The 21,792-nt window shown below is 38.1% G+C and overlaps 1 protein-coding gene across 3 annotated transcripts in view; it reads left to right on the plus strand.

Annotated features, from left to right (window-relative positions):
* Positions 1-21,792, plus strand: part of LOC126471774 (protein similar) — a 723,501-nt gene that overhangs the window by 425,983 nt on the left and 275,726 nt on the right. For all 3 annotated transcript variants that reach the window (XM_050099889.1, XM_050099887.1, XM_050099888.1), the window contains exons 4-6: positions 1,578-1,760; positions 10,594-10,829; positions 15,826-15,932. In XM_050099889.1, the coding sequence (XP_049955846.1) occupies positions 1,578-1,760; positions 10,594-10,829; positions 15,826-15,932 (526 nt within the window). The remainder of the gene's footprint in view (positions 1-1,577; positions 1,761-10,593; positions 10,830-15,825; positions 15,933-21,792) is intronic.

Here is a 21,792-nt window from a genome sequence, read left to right on the forward strand (position 1 = left end):
AAATGCTGTTCGTTTTATTTTGCTCTCTATTAATACATATGCTATGGTTATTCACAATGATATAGGTTTAACTGGGTGTAATTAAAACACTGTAGAATAATATTTTTTTCAAAACTAATATATGGAAATATGTGACTTCTGAAATGGAATATGGAAATATTATTTATCATAAAGTATGAACTGCTTAGTTCCATTCAGAAATTTTAATTGACAGATGAGGTGAGCAATCCTTTGTTTCAGGAAATGTAATTCTGTATTGATAATACTCCTGCTGTCTAGAAACAAAGATCTCGTATTCTGGAAAGGAAAGAGGATATAGTTGGAGGAGGCCTTAGATAGGGTGCATGCCACTTGGAACCATTGTGTGAGGGGGGGGGGGGGGGGGGAAGTGAAGATTATAGATAAAGCCCATCTTTTATCTGTATCTGTGTTTTCCTTGATGAAAGATTGATCTACTCAACTCATGTCATTTAACATTTTTTTCTCTGCTGAAGCTTTAACCATTCTCATATATTACTTTAAAAAAAAAAAAAAAAAAAAGCCGCTCACATGTCCGTATTTACATCTTGGGTGGTAAAGGACTCACAAATGAACTCTTGTTATTCTTGCTCCACTCTCTCACTCACTCACATATACCAAGTTTGGTTGAAATTGTTTCAAGCATTTCAGATTTATGCCTATACCAACAGTTCCGAACCACCACCACCACCCAGAAATGGGGATGGTAGCAGCGTTTTTCCACATAGTATTTTCTTTTCTAGACAGTAAGCCATTTATGTGCTATGTTTGGTTTATATTTTGTCATGCATGCCCGAGTTATACATACTTGTCAAATCCACCCCTTCCTTACACTCATCACCATCCCTGGAAGTACTTGACCAGTCCTTCCACCCCACCCTTTCCCCATGTTTGAGGGTTAAATGCCATCGGGGCTTTCAGCAGTCAGTCCAGCAGCCATGAGGACTATAGACTTGATACTAGAGCTAATATTCATTTACGTATATGTATTACCCTTCACACACACACACACACACACACACACACACACACACACACACACACACACACACGCACGCGCGCGCGCGCGCGCGCGCGCGCGCAAAGCTGCTAGGCGTTTCTTGCCCTAATAATGTATTCTTTTCCAGGTAGGAAGCCATATTTGTGACAAGTTTGTTATTTCCGGGAAAGCAAAATAATCAAACAACGGGAAATACAGGATGGAATAATGACAATAGTATGAAAAGGATAGATTGCTACTCATCATATAGGGGTGATGCTGACCTTCTTTTTTCTTCCCTTCCCCCCCCCCCCCCCCCCCCCTCCCGTGCGTGCGTGTGTGTGTGTGTGTGTGTGTGTGTGTGTGTGTGTGTGTGTGTGTAGTCTGATTTCAATGAAGGCCTTTTTGGTGATAAACTTAACCTGTTAGACAGTCATTTTGTTGTGCGTTTCTGCAGCTCAACATCTCTGCTACAATGGATGTTATTTTCTTGGTACTAGTGTGTTGTTAGAAGGTGATAATGTACAAATTTATTATTTATAGTATCCATTGTGGTAACATTTACAACATTTGCTTCCAGATTGATCTTATGGGCCACAGTATATATGAATTCAGCCATCCCTGTGACCATGAGGAAATTAAAGAGATTCTCTCCATCAAGACTCCAGCTGTGCCTTCTATTCCACGTTCTTTCTTCATTAGGATGAAATGCACTTTGACTAGCAAAGGCAGAAATGTAAATATAAAGTCAGCTACTTATAAGGTGAGTTGAATATAAAACACGCATTATACCCACGTAATTGTTTTTCACTGTTTTCTTATTACTGTGCAGCTAAAGTTGATGGTAGTATGCAGAAGAATTACAGAAAAAGTGTGTAATGTTAAGGTAATACAGTTGAGTACTCTTTTCTCTAATGCTGACAGCACCACCACCACCACCACCACCACCACCACCACCACCACCACCCCAAGAGTCACATGACCACTACCCTTAAGTATTAGTCTTACCAAGAACAAGTAATAAGCGGCAGAACACCTGCAAAGAGGTGAGAAGAGTGGGAACCAACTCAGATCAGAAGTGCTGACACAGGAGAAGTGGTAGTAAATAAGTAACACATTTGCAAGAAACAGATTAGTATTGTAGGAAGAGACAGTGAAGAAGAGTACCTATCAGTTGCTGAAAATTAGCACCAAATATTCATGTTCAGTTCAGGAGGAGGTCAACTTGAAATAAGTTCCTCATTATTTCCACAATAATTACAGTTAAAACTTTGTATGCTAAGTTAAGCAAAGCATAACTAAATCATCTCTAAGCTTTCTTCAAAACAAAAATGTGTCCCACCTCCAGTAATCTTGTTGCAAATGTAAAAAAGAAAATGTAGAAAATAACTTCATTTCTTAAAATTACCAAATATGCAGCAACCAGTCGCAAAATCATGTTTTATTTATTCACTTTTGCAAATCGATTCAAACTGATTAACAGCCATCAGCAGTGCTTTCAACCAATATGTGCCCTGATTAGTTTATATTGGTTGAAAGCACCGATGATGGCTGTTAATCAGTTGAAATCGATTTGCAAAAGTGAATAAATAAAACATGATTTTGCCACTGGTTGCTGCATATTTGGTAATTTTATGGTTTATAGTCGCTGCACGACTTGGGAACCATATGGAGCCCACCATTCATAACTTCATTTCTTTTAAAGCCTCCAGTTAGTTTACACTATTCCACTAGAATAATATAATTATTTTGATAGAAACTAGACTAGACATCACACTTTGCAGCCAGAATTTCCATAGTGAAGCAATGTTCTCTTCAGTGACTGATGAAGAAGGCCAACTTGAGTATAGAGCGTATCTGAAAGTGAACTTATGCCACTGAAATTATTTGCAGTCTATGAATGAATGTGACAGTTTGTCAGAGAATCTTCTCCATACAGCAAAGCTGTTTCCTCAGAAGTCAGTTATGTAGAATAATAATAATAATAAAGTTCCTTATATGTGGCAAGTAGTGACACATCTTGATACTGTTTAGGGGGAGGGGGGGGGGGGGGGGGGAAGAGAGATCTGGATCCTGGCTCCAAGTATCTGTAATATACACATGTCTGAGAATTTGCCTCTTGTGTAGAACTGCATTCATTCTTGTGTGAAACTGCAGTTGTTCCATTCTTTTCTTCATTTAAGTGAATGGCCTGAAGGCCTATTGGGGCAGTCATATTGCTCTGCCAATTTCAAGTCAGCACTAGCAGTTTGATAGCTTAGAGATCACATTTCTACCTTCAAGTGCAGGCAGATTTTTTCATGAGTTGGCAGAACCCTGTCCAGACACTATTCAATTTACTTCTCCTCTGTGAATATCTTTTAGTCTTCCAATATCATACATTTGACAGCATTCTTGCAATGAAGACAACAATCGTCATTTGTGAAGCCCAGTTTTGTGAATGAACAGGGCTCTTTTTTTATTTTTAAACTCCCACAGTTTGTTCTCCTTTTTTTGTTATATCCTGTCACTCATTACATCTAAACTCTGGAAACCACTGTGAGGTGCACGGGTGAGGGTATGTCCTATTGTACCTGTTATTAGGGTTTCTTCCTGCTCCATTCACATATGGAGCATGGGAAGAATGATTGTTTGAATGCCTCTGTGTGTGCAGTAACTATTCTAATCTTATCCTAATGATCGCTATGTGAGCAATATGTAGGAAGTTGCAGTATATTCCTAGACTAATCATTTAAAGCTAGTTCTTGAAGCTTGATTAACAGACTTTCTTGGGATAGTATACACCTTTCTTCAAAAGGCTTCCAGTTCAGTTCCTTCATTATCTCTGCGACACTCTCCCACAGATTATGTCAACCTGTGTCCATTTGTGCTGCCCTTCTCTGTATGAGCTCAATATCCTCTGTAGTCCTATGTGATACAGGCCCCACACACTTGACCAATATTCTAGAATGAGTGATTTGTAAGCAATCTCTTTTGTAGATTGATTGCAGTTCCCCATTATTCTACCAATAAACCAAAGTCTACCACCTGCTTTATCCATGACTGAACCTATGTGATCATTCCATTTCGTGTCCCTATAAACTGTTAACTTACGTTAAAGTGACATGTTCCACATCATTTGAAATGTGACATTCATGATCTATGGAACAAGGATTAATGTATGTATGGTATTTGTACGAGTTGGTCAATTCCTGACTCATTGATATTGTACTCACTAGGTTACTACATTTTTTTGTTTTGTGAAGTGCAAATTTTACATTTCTGAACATTTAAAGCAAGTTGCCAATCTCTGCAGCACTTATTGCGGAGACATAGCATGTTCCGAGTTCGAGTCTTGGTCTGGCACACAGTTTCAATTTGCCAGGAAGTTTCATATCAGCAACTCTCTCTCGAAGAGTGAAAATTTCATTCTAGACTAAGCAGTCTTACTGTTATAAAATTTTACCCTAAAGAAATGGAGTTATTGCATAAAGGATGAAGCTGCAATACGACCCAGCATTTAATGATGCTAATATTAAATCTGTAATTGCCTATAGTAAAGCAGCATATGATATGGCGACATTACCAACAGTTTTTAACAGACCCACTACAGGAGTATGAAAATTGTAGAAATAATATTTATGAAATCATTAATTTAAAAGCATCAACAATAAAATGTGATCATCTGATGCTAGAGAGATAAAAGCAGTCAAAGGTGGTACAATTGTAGTTATGCATGAAGATGACTGTATTACAAAACAAAAGAATTTTTCAGAGGGAATAACATTGTGAGAATAGAAAAGTGAACAACAAACAAAATTCAGACACTTACTAAATAAGCAGTTAAGAAAAGTGATTTTCACTTTCTAATAAGGGAATGAATAATTGTATAGTAATGCTCAGCAAGCACCTAAACTGGGAACACAAACCAAAATAAGCAAATACGGAATTGCTATTGCTGCTGTAAATTATAGAAATAGTCCAGCATGCTTACTTATTAGAAATAACCAATAAACTGCTTAGCTATTACTATAAATACACCAAGAAATACATAGTTAAAAGTACCATGGATCAGAACAGAATAAAGACTCAATTTACTACTTATTGAAACCATAAACAACATAAGAAATAAAATGAAACAAGGTTAGCCAACCATGAATACATGAACTGAACAATGTCCTAGACATAGTGCTATCACACAAATATTCCACTCTCCGAGGAAAGAGAGGCAAGCAGAATGATGTGGTGACTCCAGGAAGCTGCCTTGAAGGAAGATCACTTAGAAAATAAACTTTTCAGGGAGCAAATCCGAAGGGCTGATAAAGTCACTTATTACAGACATAAAATATGGTAAATGAAATACACAAAAACAAAATCAAGGCTAAATCAAAAAAAAAAAAAAAAGTGAAATAATGTTAGTGAAGGTAGGCAAGAAAAAAGAAGAAGCAAAAATTCATTATGTTACCATGTATAGGCAATATTTGTCACAAAATAAGTAACACATTTTGCAGTATTAATGTTAAAATTCTGCAAAGAGAATGATAGGAAATAACATAATACACAGAACAGACAGAAGTCAGAAATGTGGCTCGTCAGGAATGCACAAAATTAAGTGTGACAAGTTCTACAGTGGACAATATAATGAAAATTTACTGTAAGATACAACAAACATATAAATCAAAGCAACAAACTACCTATCTACATTTAGTACTGCCCATGCAAACCAAGTTGACACTTTGTGGAGTGGCTGATGAGAATGGCCATAATTGGGAAATGCCTTTACAGTTGCTCCCATCAGCCACTGCACCAAGTTTCAACTTTACTTGCATGGAAAGTAAGCTTCTTTGAGATAATGGACACTGTACACTAAATAAAGCACTAATATTTCAATTTTTCATAGAGCCAAAAAAGGAAAGTACATGAACATCTTAGAGGAAACAGAAATCTACATACACTTGACAACAAATTGAAACAACATTTTAAATGATCAAACAGAACTCATAAGTATTAAGCAAAAATGAGAAATTTGACAAAATTCTTATCAGTAGTAGACAATTCAGAACAAAATACAATTGTAAATTTAATATACAATATAAACGGATGCATCAAATATATAAATGTAACAAAACAAAAGTAGATCTAATTAAAAAATAACCTCTTAAGGTCTTACAATGTGAGTAAAAAATTATAATTACAACAAAACATGGTGTGTTTGTGACACTTATAATAGAATGAACCATTACTCAAAACCAGTAGTGCAAATAAAATATATAAAAATAAGCTTTGGTGAATTATTGTTAGAACAGCATGCATTTCATGCAACTTGTTGAGGCTGAAGAAATATATTGACAGCAGTTAATTGCATCTATATGACAGGCTAGGGCTAGATGTCAAGTTCTCGCATGGTCATTGAAGTTGAAGTTTCCTCTCCTTAGAGGCCATTACCACTCAATATGATACAAGTAGTCATTTCACACCACCATAAACTACTTCCTTTAACAGTCACTGACATTTACACAGCCTGCAAAGCTATGTTCCACAACTGCTTAATATTCTGCTGTTGACTAGTAAAGCAATCACCCATTTATCATTAGCACTCAGTTGATGAGACTCTTATTTTATTAAGTTTTGCTCTTTTATATTTTTATATTCCAGTAATGCTACCTGTTACTACAAGAGGAGCCTCTGCATCCTTCTAGAAAATGTTATTGGCACTAGTTGTTTGAGATGTTAATTAAAAAAAAGAATTCAGTCCCTGTGTAGATACAGTTGTTGAAATGCTCCGAATTTGAATGTAATCAATTGTATGTGTAGTTTCGCATTTCGTCTCTTTCTAATTTCTCTCTGTCTATGCCCCAGTGATGGTTCAAAGTTAACAATTGTGGATTATAATGTACCACGAATTAAAGTACATTTTCATAATCCTGTCACCAATCTGATGTAAGAGAGTAAGACACTTATTTGTAAGGCTAGACAAGACAAAAATTACTTTCAAGTGAATATGGTACTATTCCGTCACATATTATTATGCAGGGTCAGGATGAAGCAGGCTGATGTCTTGCTCATTTAGACTTCCAAGTCTTTTTCAACTGTTCCAGAAAATGCACAGTAGTTTAGAACATTGATGGGCCGCAATTCAAATAGAAAATCAGCATACTCAAATTCCTTTCATCTCAGTGACATAATGACAGCACCAGTTGCCATGGAACTGAATCGGTAGCTGTGTATAAATGAAAACAATTTGTTGAATGGATTATGACAAGTTGATTGGTAATTGATGACATTTGCAATGGAAATCATCTGTGGTAACTAAACTCTTTTCCATTAGAATGGGGCTGGAAAAGACATTTCTCACATATAGAGATCAGAAAATTGCTGACACAGGAACATTCCCAAGTGTCAATGAGCAATCTTGATGAAATTTGGAGGGTGTGTAGAGGAGGCAGAATAATGCAATTTGTATTTTTCTGTTTGTGCCTAATTTCACTTTTAAGAGTTAAAACAAACCCCAAAAGGTAATTTGGAATATTAGATTTGGAGGGAATGTCTTCAAAACGGTGGTGTATAAAAAATGTTTCTCGTATAAAAGTTGACATGTAACTAACATTCCTGAAAACTGTGTAATCAAATTTCATAATAATTTGAAATTTTGCAAAATATTCCACTGCCATTAATTAATTCTGAAGTATGAAAACTTTATTGTAACATAAATTAAAGAATCTTCCAAGCTACATACATCCATTTGTAATGCACTGAGTTGATGAGTGCCATAGTATAGCGATATGCGTGTATACAGAAAGTGGTGGTGTAGTATACATTAGGTATAAAAGGGAGTGCATTAGCAGAATTGTTGTTTGTACTCAGGTGATTCATATCAAAAGGTTGACGATGTGGTTATGGCCACACAACAGGAATTAACAGACTTTGAGCACGGAAGGGTAGTTGGTGTTAGGTGCATGGGACATTCCGTTTTGGAAATTGTTAGGGAATTCAGTAGTCCAGGATTCACAGTGTCAGAAGTGTGCTACAAATACAAAGTTTCAAGCATTACCACTCGCCACAGAAAATGCAGTGGCCTTCACTTAATGACCGAGAGCAGCGGCATTTGAGTAGAGTTGTCAGTGCTAACAGACAAAGCAACACTGTGTGAAATAACCCCAAAAATCCATGTGGAACGTACAATGAATTTATATATTAGGACAGTGCAGGGTAGTTTGGTGTTGATGGGCTATGGCAGCAGATGATCAATGCAAATGCCTTTGCTAAGAGCGTGACATCGCTTGTAGTGCCTCTCATGGGCTCATGACCATATCAGTTGGACCCTAGGTGACTGGAAAACCGTGACCTGGTGAGATGAGTCCCAATTTAGTTGGTAAGAGCTGGCAGTAGTATTAGAGTGTGGTGCAGATCCCACAAGCCATGGACCCAAGTCGTCAGCAAGGCATGGAAGCTGGTGGCGGCTCCATGACAATGTGGGCCATGTTTACATGGAATGGACTGAGTCCTCCAGTCCAAATGAACCGATCATTGACTAGAAATGATTATGTATGGCTTCTTGGAGACCATTTGCAGCCAAACAATGATGGAATTTATATGGATGACAGTACGCCATGTCACCGGGCCACAGTTGTTTGAGAATGGTTTGAAGAATATTCTCGACAGTTTGAGTGAATGATTTGGCCCCCAGATAACCTGACATGAATTGTATTGAACATTTATGGAACATAATTGAGAGATAAGTTCACGCACAAAATCCTGCACCAACAACACATTCGCAATTATGGATGGCTATAGGACATGGCCCAATATTTCAGCAAGGGACTTCCAACGTCTATTTGAGTCCATGCCACATTGAGTTGCTGCACTACTCCAGGCAAAAGGAAGTATGACATGATATTGGGAGGTATCCCGTGAGTTTTGTCACCACTGTGTAAAACCGGTTTCTGAAATACCATTTTTGTAAAATAAGCTGTACGTGCTGTGCTGTCAGAGTATTTTCAACATACCTAATTAAAATATCTGAACATTCATTATTAGTGTAATTATTTATTTTATTGATATTTGTTTTATGTTTTAAACTATTGTTTTATGTATCACATGCAATTTTTTTTAGTTTACCATTTCACATGTGTGTATTTTGTTAATTGAAAATAATAAATAACTCATTGTTATGACACGAAATCGTTGCAATAATAGTTTTAAAAGAATGTCGTTGCGACACCATCTAAATCTGGTAAACAAAATATATGGTCAGGTCGAACGATATTCGAAAGATGTTTTCTTTCCCATCGAGAGAGAAAAATGTGTATTATTGTTAGATTTGTAGGGTTGCCAATGTGAAAGAAGAAAAAAAGTGTGAAATGTAAAATAACAATTTAAAATATAAAACAAATCATCAGTAAAATAAACAAGTAGGCTAATAATGAATGTTTAGAGATTTTAATTAGGTATGATGAAAGTACTCTGACAGCATATTGTGTACAACTTATTTTCCAGCAATGATATTTCAGAAACTAACTTTATTGCACATTGAGTGATGTTGTAACAAAAGTTTTCATTTTCCATAATTAATTAACGGTGATGGAGTGTTTTGCAAAATTGTAAATTATTGTAAAATTTGATTATACAGTTTTCAAGAATGTTAATTATGTATCAACTTTTAAATAGGGAACATTTGTTATATGTCATTGTTTCAATGATATTCCTTCCAAATCTAGTATGCCAAATTATCTATTGGGGTGTATTTTAGCCCTTCAAAGTGAAATTGGCCATCAACCAAAAAATATATACTGCATTATTTTGTTCCCTCTACACACCCTTCAGGTTCCATGGGAGTTCTTTATTGGCAGTTGGAAATATCTGTGCCAAACAAATGCATATATGATGCAATCAAGAAAGTTACGAGCCTGAAAGAACTGTGGTACAAGCTGGAACTGTTGGGCAGACAGTAAACACAAATCCTATTTTCTTATTTTTGGTGTGTATTTCTGCTCCAGAGAGGACACTGTACTTCAAAAGTGCATGATTTACCATTCAGTTTCTAATTTGCTCTGAGTATGCAAAACTTTCAACTATTTCCTAGGCTATTGCCTTTCGTATCAGGCTTACTCTCCCCCCTTATTCCACTTCTCAGTGAACAAAACTTACTCCATTTGGGTGGTTGACCAGTTTTATGTTGAAAAATGGATCAAATGGGTGGTGGTGATTTTTTATGTCAGCGGTGTGGTATCTCTTGTCAACTTTTGGGACAAATAATTTGGTACACAAATTCCCATGTAGAATCACCTCAGTTCATGTACCCATGGAAATGCTAAGTTTCTCTGAAATTCAGTGTGTCTGTTGAACTGTAAGTTCCTTTACAACTGGCTGGGTAAGTCATTTCAAAGATCTATGGAAGGCATACCATCTCCATCAAAGTTACGTGTACTATAGAACTGTGATGTTCAAATAAACAGTTGGGTTGGAGACAGCTTTACATTGATACAATTTAAATGAATTTTAGTGCAGCAGCAATAAACAGAGATTGCAGTCTATTTAAAAGCTGTTGGTGTGTTCTTATATAATACTAAACAGATGCAATGGTCACCAAAGATGCAGTTTTTTTTTTTCATTTTCAGGTTATTCATTGCACTGGCCATGTGCTTCCTGGTACTTCTGGTAAAAAGAAGATCAAGTCGGAGAGCAGTGGTGAGTGCAGTAGTGACAGTGATTGTTCCACAGTTGATCAGCAGCACTGTCTTGTGGCCATTGGTGAACCAATTCCACATCCTTCAAACATTGAAATTCCACTCGACAAGCAAACCTTCTTGAGCAAGCACAGTTTGGACATGAAGTTTACTTACGCTGATGAAAAGTGAGTACAGCTTTTTCATATAGTGTAATGCAGCAATAGTGTTGAATAATTTATTAACCCACAGAGTTTCTTTGCTGCTGCTAGTCAGTGTTTATTGGCAACTAATGCACATAGTGCTATTGTATTTACCCCCTTAGTTACAGTTTTTGCATTTGTGACAAATGCTCGTAAAATAATTATGATTGTATGTTTTGTGCTATTAACACTTACAGATATTTTTATTGCATAAGGCATCAATGAAATTAAACTACTCTGAAGAAAGCACTCCAGTTATCTTGACTTCATATTTTTGCAATTTATGTATTATATCAAAGAATAATTCATGTGGAAATTGTTAACAGATTATGGTATCATACTTTTGCCCATGTATCAATATTTCTTTTAAATATTTTGAATATCAATAATGGGTGTTCATAGAATATCTTCGTAGTGATGTAAAAATTTAGAAAATGTAAGATGTTAAAGAAATGAACATTTTGTAACTGATCAGATGCCTGGGTCATATCTGTACAAAAGACACTAACTGTAACAAGACCTTAAGTTTTAGGCACATTTTGTTTGTTACTATTACCATTTTACATTGAAAATGTGCTAACAATAGTGAATCCAATACAGATTTTCTTCTTCTTAAAGTAGCCTGCATTGAAGAAGGGATACACATTAGCAGATGTTAACTGAACCATTTTTAATTTTAAGATCACAGTTTTTGTCTGCTTCAAGTGGAGATTATTTCATTTGCAGATGATGCACAGGGATAACAAGTGTCAGTATTCATCTTTTGTAGGCTCAAATTTATCTAAATATACTGTCATGGTTGAGATGTGTGTTGGATGAAATAACATATTTTCGTGACTAATATTGGAAGCTAAGAATTTCCTGAATTTGGAAGTAAGGTTCTCTTTAGTACACTGTGCTTTCAAGTGATGTCCCCCATTGGATGTTGCAGAAATAAGGAATACCAAAAGCGATATTTTTTTATAAAATATATTCATTATGCAGCCAGTTTTGACACTACATTAGGGTCATCTTCAGGCCCCTATGAAAACTGCATTGTGATATCCAACCCTTGGTGCATTGTGACAAGTAATACGTTTACACTGGTCTCATGGATTTCTGCTTACATGATGTGTGCAACCTAGCCATCTGAAAACCGCTGCCAAATATAAATATAGATCCATGAGACCACACATGGTACATGTCCTAATGCACCGAGCATCGAATATCACCATTCACTTTGTATAGGGGCCTGAAGATGACACTAGTGCATTGTCAAAACTGGTTGCATAACTAATATATCTTATAAAAAAGTATGACTTTTGGTGTTCTTTATTTCTACAGCTTTATGTCTCATGTCCACATCAGTGATGGATCATCAAAAAACCTGTTGGAAGTTCTTGAGCCTTTCTGTAACAGTCAAAACATACCATAATACACTGTTCTGCCTTATGTCATGATTCTAGGCAGGCCAATTGTATAGAGAAGTTGTTACCATACTTTTGCATAGTAAGATGTTAAATGTCATATTGATATGCACAGTTCTCCAAACTAGTACCTGGAGGTTCCCAACAGGTAAATACTAAAACTCAATAAAGGAAAGATGTGCAGAATTCAGTTGGTTTCTTTTTCAATAGGCTTTCAGCAAAACTTAAAAAAAAAAAGAGGGTACACTCGTTATGTTCTGTGTAGGGGTTCCTCAAAGCAATTGAGGAATTTTCTCTGTAATATTCTATTTATGTTTATAAACTCTCACTTTTTTATTTTTAATAATTCTTGATTTTTTTTTAAATTTCTAATCAGCATTCTGTAGACTGTATACTAACTTGTTCAATGACCAAGTAACTTTGGCTCACATGGTCCCACAAACCTGATAAATAAAGAAACAAATTGTTTATTGGTTCCTACTGCGACATTGCCCAGCTGAGCAGCAAGAGGGGGAAGCACGTTTTGTGAAGAAAGGCACCACTCCCACATTTCTTTATGGCTGTACACTGCCTGATATGTGATGCTAAGCAACCATTCTATGAAACCATGATTGCTATGAATTCTCAACTCTCGTCACTTTTATTAGTCTAATGCCATTGCTTTTTATGTCATACCTTTGTCCAAGATTTCATTAATGTGTATTTTTACAAAGAGCTGCTTGGTTATGTTAACAAATGTCTAGATCTTGTCCTGAACAGTCATGGTGTCATAAACTGACCCTGATGCCATGAAATGTCTCTCTATTGATTATTGAAGTTGATAGCTAGTTACTGAATATAGTCTTCTTAAGTGCTCAATGATCACTGGAGCTCAGTTGATATTGCTTTTGGATTGTGTTTGTCTGATATGTTATTCACTGTTATGGCATTAGAGACAGTGTGTCAGTCTATATTTAGTTCAGTTGAAGGGTCAAACTCTGGTGTCTGATATGTCCATCATATTTACCTAATCCTGTTTGGATGTCTTTAATCTTTGCAGAATAGTTTTGCCTGCTCTGCAACTGTGGATGTTTTACCTTCATTTTAAGTCACTGTAACCACAGTTGTTGTTATGATAGGTTTGTGTGTACTTGTACCAGCTATATAGAACAGGCCAATAGTGTCTCAGTAGAAAAAGAGAAACAGAAAACATTGGGTGTTGATATAAAATAACAAACAAGGAGTGTGTTCATAATGATTGTTGTGTAGTTCTTCAGACAGTGCTATCGCTCCCTACTTAAGCTTCCATATGATCTCCATTTTTCATTTTTGACACTCATTAATTCGTGTGTTGTGTGACTGGAACTAAAATAGTTGACATGGCTACTAGGTAATGCAATGTTTGTTTGGGAAACATTGGTGTCTGCCTCTGGCTGCTGACCTGAATCTGCGAGTACAGTTTGCATGCACTTCCAGAACTAAGTGTTAGACTTGATGTCCAACCCATTTTCAACAGTAATGTAATGCGATTATACAGATGAGCTCCAGTGATCATTGAGCACTTAAGAAGACTATATTCAGTAACTGGAAGATGTATGCCTGTATGATTGTCAGACTCTTGATCTCATTCATAACTCTGAAGTATTTAGCAATGTTGTCCAGAGCCACACTAGACTCGTATTTGGTAGGGTGACAGTTCAAATCAGCATCCAGCCATCCAGGTTAAGGTTTTCCATGATTTCCCTAAATCGCTCCAGGCAATGCGGGGATGGTTCCTGTTGTAGATCACGGGTAATTTCCTTCCCCATCCTCAACACATTCCTTTCTTCACCTGAAAATGCAAAAGGAAAGAGGGGAAAAAGATTTTGGTACACTATACATATGACATAAGAAAGAAAGAAAATTTCATTCTTGTCTCTGAGCTTTCTCTCCATCTTTATTGATCTTAATGTTGATGGGACATTAAACCCTAATACTCCTTCTTTGTCCAAAGCAATCTAAGGTGGGATGATCAGATAAATGTAAGTGTTAGGGAGGGCAGATACCAGGTGGAGGTTTATTAGAACGATGTTGAAGAGGTGTAAGTGATACTCGAAAGTGTCTGCTAACAAACCCCTCACTCTACCAATACTAAATTATTATTTGTTAATCTGGGCCCTTACCAGATTGAATTAATGTATGAGATGTAGCTGAAGAAGAGTTGCACAGTTCAGCAATGATTTGCTTCAGCGGTATAAGTGATACAAAAAACACTTAATAAATTCCAGTGAGATACATTGCTTGCAAGAATAGAGCCTTACTTTCAAAATTTTGAGATTCCTCCTTTCGCTATGATCTGACAAAACATTGTACTTCATCCTTCATGCATCTCATATAATCAGCTCACCAGTAAAATTAGTGAAATAAAAGTGTGTGCACAGAAATAGAAACACTCCTTTCTCTGAGTGCATTTGGTGCCAGAAGGAGAGTTGCTATTACTCAGTGGCAGAATTTATGAAGGATGACCTGCTAATTTATGTAAACGTACATCATGAGATGAATAAACTGCAGTTTGCAAGACACACCTTTTGCCACAGTTCATAAGACGACAGTATAGATATAGATTTCTGCAGTGAGCATGTTGTGCTTATGCAACGAACTACACAGTTCCTCTATGCTTGAGAAGAGCTGAGGAATGTAATATATTGTTGTCAAAAGCAATAAGTTTTATCTGATATTTGATCATTACATCACACAATTGCATTGTTCTTTCTGTTATAAGTAAATCGTGTATTTGACAACTTTTGTTTCTTCATGTAATTTTCTTTCCAGTTGTTTCTTAATTTGTGGAGTGTCAAGTGCAATTCACTCTCTGTATCTCACTAGATTTTAAATGAATTGTGATGCTTTACAGTTATTAGTAGCTGTATTTGTTGGGAAGCTATAGTTTCATTCAATTTCATGCGGAGTGAGTTTTAAATGAATTGTGATGCTTTACAGTTATTAGTAGCTGTATTTGTTGGGAAGCTGTAGTTTCATTCAATTTCATGCTGAGTGAGTTGACACAGTGCTGACACTCTGGACTCAGGTTTAGAAAGACTGGAATGCAAACCCCATTCTGGCAACTGGTAACTATTTTTTTATGCTTACCTTAAATAATTTGAGGCACAAGTAAAATAATTCCTTGAATAAGGCCATGGGCAGGTTCCTATCTAATTCTTGTTTGACCCCTCTGCCAACAAATTTGTATTATTAGAAGGAAGGCTATGTAATACAAAACATTAATAAAAACCTGCTACTTACTATATAGCGGAGGTGTTGAGTCATGGACACGGACGACAAAAAGACTACTAAACTCATAAGCTTGTGGCCAGAGGGCCTTTTTCTGAAACGGACAACATATACAGGCACATTCTCAAAAATGCAGCTCATACACACATGACCACTGTATCTGGCTGCTGGGGCCAGACTGCCAGACCAGCAGCCAGTGTGTGTGTGTGTGTGTGTGTGTGTGTGTGTGTGTGTGTGTGTGTGTGCATCTCCGCTATATGGTGAGTAGAATCTGTCCTTTTAATCATATTGTCCATTGTGTGATTGATAAAAACATTGTGTTTCAGCATCGGACAGTTCTTGGGATTCCACCCAGATGATTTAATTGGGAAGTCAGTTTATGAATATCATCATGCTATGGACAGGGATGCAATAGAAAAAGGATTTAAAAGCTGTAAGTGGCAAAATCTTTCTTGATAGTATATTTGCTAATGTTATACTTAAGGAATGAGGGAGTGGGAGTAACTTGTAGCAACACAGAAATAAAAATATTTTAAGTTCTGTTTACTTTGTTTATAAGCATGAAACTTCAGGGACTTGGGGTTTCATTCTTATAGTAATTTACTTGTAAGAATACACATTTCTGATCTTAAATTATATCTTAATTTGATGTATGTTGACTCACGTGCAGGTTTCACTCTAACTGCTACCAGCAATGAGTGGGGTTTGATTAATTAACTAGATTCTTTGTGTGAGGAAAGACATCATTCTACTGGGCAGTATTTCAAAATTGTACTTTATTCATCATAATCAATTTTGGATAAGACCCATTTTCAAATGTATCAGTTAACAGTTGTGGGTACATTGTCCTCACCTTGTCATCCAAAAAATGAAGATGGTGTATCCACAGGTATTACAGATGCACTGGAAATTGGCCATGCCTGAAACTAGTAGTGCTGAATAAAGTACAATTTTAAAATACAATCTGGTGGAATGATCCATTTTCTCATGATTTAGTGAGGCTGTGGTGTCCACCCTGAAGAAAATCAATTCATAATCATGGAGCTAAAGCTTGAAATCACTTTCTGACCACCATTATTAAAATTTTTCGCTGTTTCCCATAAACTGTTTCCTTTGTATTACTAGTGGTCAGTTTCCATAGAATCATTTGTTCTAACCCCACACACAGGTAAGAACATACACAAAGTTTTAACGGGGTTTAACGAGAACACAAAACTGAAGTTCCATACAAGTTCCAAAGTACAATCAAGGCAGTTTGCACACTACAATTTACTATTAGGTCCCGAGAGTGGAGTCCAAGTAAATACGATGAATGTACGATAGGGAATGAGAGAGGAGAGAGAGAGAGAGAGAGAGAGAGAGAGAGAGAGAGAGAGAGAGAGAGAGAGCTCTCCACTCTGGGGTTATATGTTGGTTGTTTGTTTGATAACCTTAGTGGCATTAATCATCAGTGGCAAACGCAGATCGCAATGTGAAGCTGTCTTCTGATGTTTGGTAATGCCACCTCCTTCTGGCTGGTACTGCACCACCTGGTGCCGGTGTGGGTGAATTGAATAGTGACAGCTAGCATTGGCGTGTAGTGGAAGGTTATGGCAGCTGCAGCAGAGGTACTGATAAGGCAACACAATGAGATGGCATGAACCAGGCATCCCTCCTCCATACTGTGAGCTGTGGCAAGACAAGCAAACAGACAGAAGCTCTCTGTTGGTGATATCAGGAGAGTAGGGCTGGAAGTGGCCCTGTTCATGAAGACTCCATGACTCCACCATGGATGAACACTGGGGCAGTGTGTCGGTAGCAGACAGTGGACACTAGTGGAAGTCGTGGGAGCATCTGGCTTGGGGCCTGGGGGGGGGGTAGTGAGTGAGAAAGTGCTGCACCTGAGGAAAGATTCTTCTGCCACCATCCCTGACAATTATGCAGAGGGATGAAACAAACAGCAGATGAGGATGCTGGGGGAGGGAGGGGGGGGGGGCAAAGAGGAGCACAGCACAGGAGGCCAGGGTAAAGAGGGAGGAGGTGCCCTGAGAGGCAGAGGAAAGTACATAAAACCAGGATCTGACACATGGAGTGGCATGGGAGGTGCACAAGGGGGACAATGGGAGTTCCTCCCCCACCCACAGGTGTAGCGAGTTGGGATGGCAGGCCATCAGTGCATCAGCCTGCCGCCTGTGTACAGTGTGAAGTCGCACCACCTCCACTGCTTGTGGATGACTGCTGGAATCCACTGTTTGTGAAGACTGAAGGAACACATGAACCCAGACAGGGGTCCTGGGCATGTAATGTGGTGACAGCCACAGCAGGAGGTGTAGCAAGGTGTGTGCCCTTGCAGCAACTCTGCCAGCAGGTGCGGATCTGTAAGAATGAAGAAAACACTTGAGCATTTCTTCTGCTGGAGCATCCCTGATGTACTACGTCATCTGTGTTTCAGAGTTTTGTATGAGACCTTCTTTCTCACCATTGGACTGTGGGTGAAATGTGGGCACCTTTATGTATTGGATGCCATGCTGCGTGCAAAATTCTTTGAAGGTCTGAGGAGAGATGAACTGTAGCCTGTTATCTATTGTGAGAGTGTGGGGAGCACCTTCAGTGAAAAAAATCCAGGTGAGGGCATGTATAGTAGGCTCCACCATCATGGAGCAGACTTGAGGATGTATGGGAAGCAGGAGTATGCATCAGTGACAATCAGTCAAAATGTGTGCAAGAAGGGGCCTGTGAAATACAGGCGGATGCATTCCATGGCTGTGTTTGTGGGTGCTGGTCATAGCGAATAACATTGTTGCAGAGCAGCCTGGTAACCACATACTTGGGACATGCAACAATTAAGTGTTCCAATAGTTGGTCAACACCAAGTCAGTAGTTGTAGTGGGAGCAAGCATATTCCAATGTGATACTCCCCACTGGCTGTGATGCAAGAACCGAAGTGCATCATGCCAATGGGATGTGGGAATGACCACCTGTGGTACAGCATCCTCTGTCTTCAATAATATCATGCCGTTGATGGGAATCAATCTGTAGTGCAGCACAAAATAATTATGAACGGGATGTGACACGCAGGCTGGAGGCCATTCTGGTCACTCCCACAAGATATACTCTCACACTTGGCATAGAACAGGATCTGCACTGATGGCATCAGCTATATGTGAGATCATAACAGGGATGCAATCCACTGTCTGCTGAGCTTCGTCATTGAGATAAAAATAAAAGAGTTCTTCCTGGTTGAAGCAAGGGTCAGGACCCATATGAAGACACAATAAGGCATCTGGGTTAAGAGTGCTGAGCTGTGGGGGAGAAGTGAATCTGATAATTGTAAGTGCTGAGGATCAGGGCCCACCATTGCAGTCTGTGGGCCATCTTGTCCAGCAGAAGTGCAGAAGTACTAAGGGAGGTGATGAGCTTCTTGTGGTCTGTGATGAGTGGAAAGTTTGCACCATATTAAAAAATAAATAAATAAAATTAAAAACCCATGAAATTTCTTCATTCCATAAATAATGAAGAGGGCTCCTTATCAGTTTTTGAATAATTCTTTTGTGCTATGTTTAACATCTTTGAGGCAAATGTTACCGGTTGCTCTGAATGGTCAATTGGGATCAATCAGTAGACAAGGTGAGCTGTTTACCTGGCTAAAAGGGGGGCTGAACGAAGACAGTCTTTCAGCATCATGAAAGCTTTGTCACACATAGCCTACAAGACAAAAGGTGCACCCTTTTTCAAACTGATTTAGAGGCTATGCAGTGGTGATAGCTTTTGGCTGAATTTATGATAATTAGCAATTTTGCCCAGAAAAGCCTGGAATTCCTTCAGGGTTGTGGGCTGTGAAAGAGCATCAGTGATTGCAATGAGACTGTCTGTTTGCTGAATTCCCCAAAGGGAAATGAACTGTCCAAGCTGTTCATTACGGGTCTGAAAGAATTGTGATTTATCCAGATTGCGCTAGAGATCCACATCCTGTAGAGTCAGAAAAAGAAGCTGGAAGTTCCATGGATGTTCCTCCATGGAGGGACCAGTGATCACAGTATTGTCCAGAGAGTTGATACAACAAGTAATGTGTTGTGTGAGTTGCTCCAGGAAATGCTGAAAAAGTGCAAGAGCTTTGTGATGCCAAAAAACAACTATTTGTATTTATACAGTCTGTAGGGGATGTTGACTACTAGCAATATATCTGAAAGATCCACATTTGAAAAATGCTGACCCTCTGCCAGTCACCTGGATGTTGGATAAGCAGTAAGTGTCAGTCAGTGCCTGTGTGTTGATTGTCACTTCAAAATCGCTGCAAATACGAAGCTTACCATATAGTTACTTAATGATCAGTAGCGGCGTAGCCCATTGGCTTGGCAGAGTACGTTCAATCTCACCCAAAGCCATAACTTGTTGAGTTCCTGCTTAAATAGGTCATGAAGTGCTGATGGTTCAGACTGTGCTTGAAAAAAAAAATGAGGCTGTGCTGTTGATTTAAGGGTGAAATGAGTGGTAAAATCATTAGTCGTGCTGAGACCAGCAACAAAATGTCTGGAAATCCCTTCCAAACATCAAATTCCTGGTATGACATTTAGTCAGAAACCAGGGGAACCGACTTGGAGACTGTAAACCCAAAGGCTGTGAAAACCATTCAAGCCAAACAAGTTTTCTGTAGAAGTGCTGTTCACCACAAGGAAGGTTGATGGAGAAACCACAGACTTGTACACTGTGTCTTCTGTAAATTGGTCAAATATGGGGATCTGTTGCCTGTTGTAGCGTAAAAGATGACATGTAGTGGGTGAGAATGACGGGCACTGAGATGCTGATATGTGTGAGAATTAATGAGAAACTGTGAGAATTCATGAGAAATTCTGTGGTACCAGTATCGATTTAGTATCGACTTGCAACTGAAGGGGCTTCCTGATGATACGCACATTCGTGAATAACTTATTGAATACTGCTGCAAGGGCATCAAATACAGGTCTTACAACATTGCTGTCCTTCAGCTGAGGACCTGAGGGTGCAGTGTGAGCAGGCCAAACATTACACACCTTGCATTGTGTAGCTTCTTGACAATTATGCAAGGAAGACCAATGCTTGGAGCAATCAGGCTGATCCTGTAGAACAAAACAAGTGGGGCAAGAAGAAAAGGGCTTGTTGTAAGCAGGCTGCTGTGGATGTTTTTGTGTGGTGTGGCTGCACCACTGTGATTTTCACCTCAAAGGATATGCCGGACCCCGAACGCCTGCTGTTGTCACTATTTATTGTGGCCATGTCCACCCAGGATTCCAACTCAAATGACTGAGCAATAGAAAATATTTCTTCCAGTGTGGGATCTTGAAACTGCAGTGCCCATTGGAGAAACTCTTTGTCAGGGGCTGATATAATGTTAGTGCTACTGAACATAGCATCAGCGTAGGACTCTTTATGCTGAGTGTAACAAATTTTGGGTGATCAAATGGTGATCACTATAGAGAGAAATGAAGTCAGATGAAGCAAGGAAAGAAGATGAAAAAGAGAGAAAATGGGATAATTAGCAGAGAATTTACGTAAAGGAACTGGTGAGTGAAGGACAGTTCAGAAAATAAGATGAACTGCAAAAGTAATGCACTTAATGAATGAAACTAATATGAATGAAAGCTTTTTAAAGATGGAGAACTAAGAAAAGAAATAAGTATTGTGCATGTTGATATACTAAAGATGCAGTGAATTCCAAGCCTTTTTTTTATTTTTGTTTTCCAAGGTTGTCTGAAAGTGACATGAGCCCAAAAATCTGTGCCATTAGGTTCCGTAGCATCATCTGCCAAGAAAATTTGTGTCATGACCAGCTGTTGATTAAATTATGGTACATGCATGTATTTAAGAAGTTCCTCACATATAAGAACTGCATTTAGAGTCCTTGGATACAAAAAATAACATTGGGATATCTTAGCGTGTGAACACTAAATTATCAGTGTCACGTTTGTGCTATTGGTTGTGGGGAGTCTAGAAGACAATGTGTTCTGAACCAGAATCAAAAGAACTGATGTGTAAATGACAAAAATTCATTAGCATTCATATTAGTAAAGAAATACACTGAATTGATGTTGTTTAAATGACAATATTGGAGAACTTTTCTTTTTTTTCAGTTTTAAGTTATTTGGTTCCAGTTGCATAGATGGGTATTATGCATGAAACCCACTAAATTGGAATGCTTCCAGTTGTTGAGTACACCAAATATAAAGAGAGGAAGTGAAGTACGGTCTAAGTGCCGTACCTCATATTTGTCAGGAGAATTAAAAAAAAACAGTGTTTATCTTCTTGTACATAACATTATTTGTATCCAGAAATGTTGA

This window comes from Schistocerca serialis, chromosome 1, assembly GCF_023864345.2.
Source record: "Schistocerca serialis cubense isolate TAMUIC-IGC-003099 chromosome 1, iqSchSeri2.2, whole genome shotgun sequence".
Classification (NCBI taxonomy): Eukaryota; Metazoa; Arthropoda; class Insecta; order Orthoptera; family Acrididae; genus Schistocerca; species Schistocerca serialis.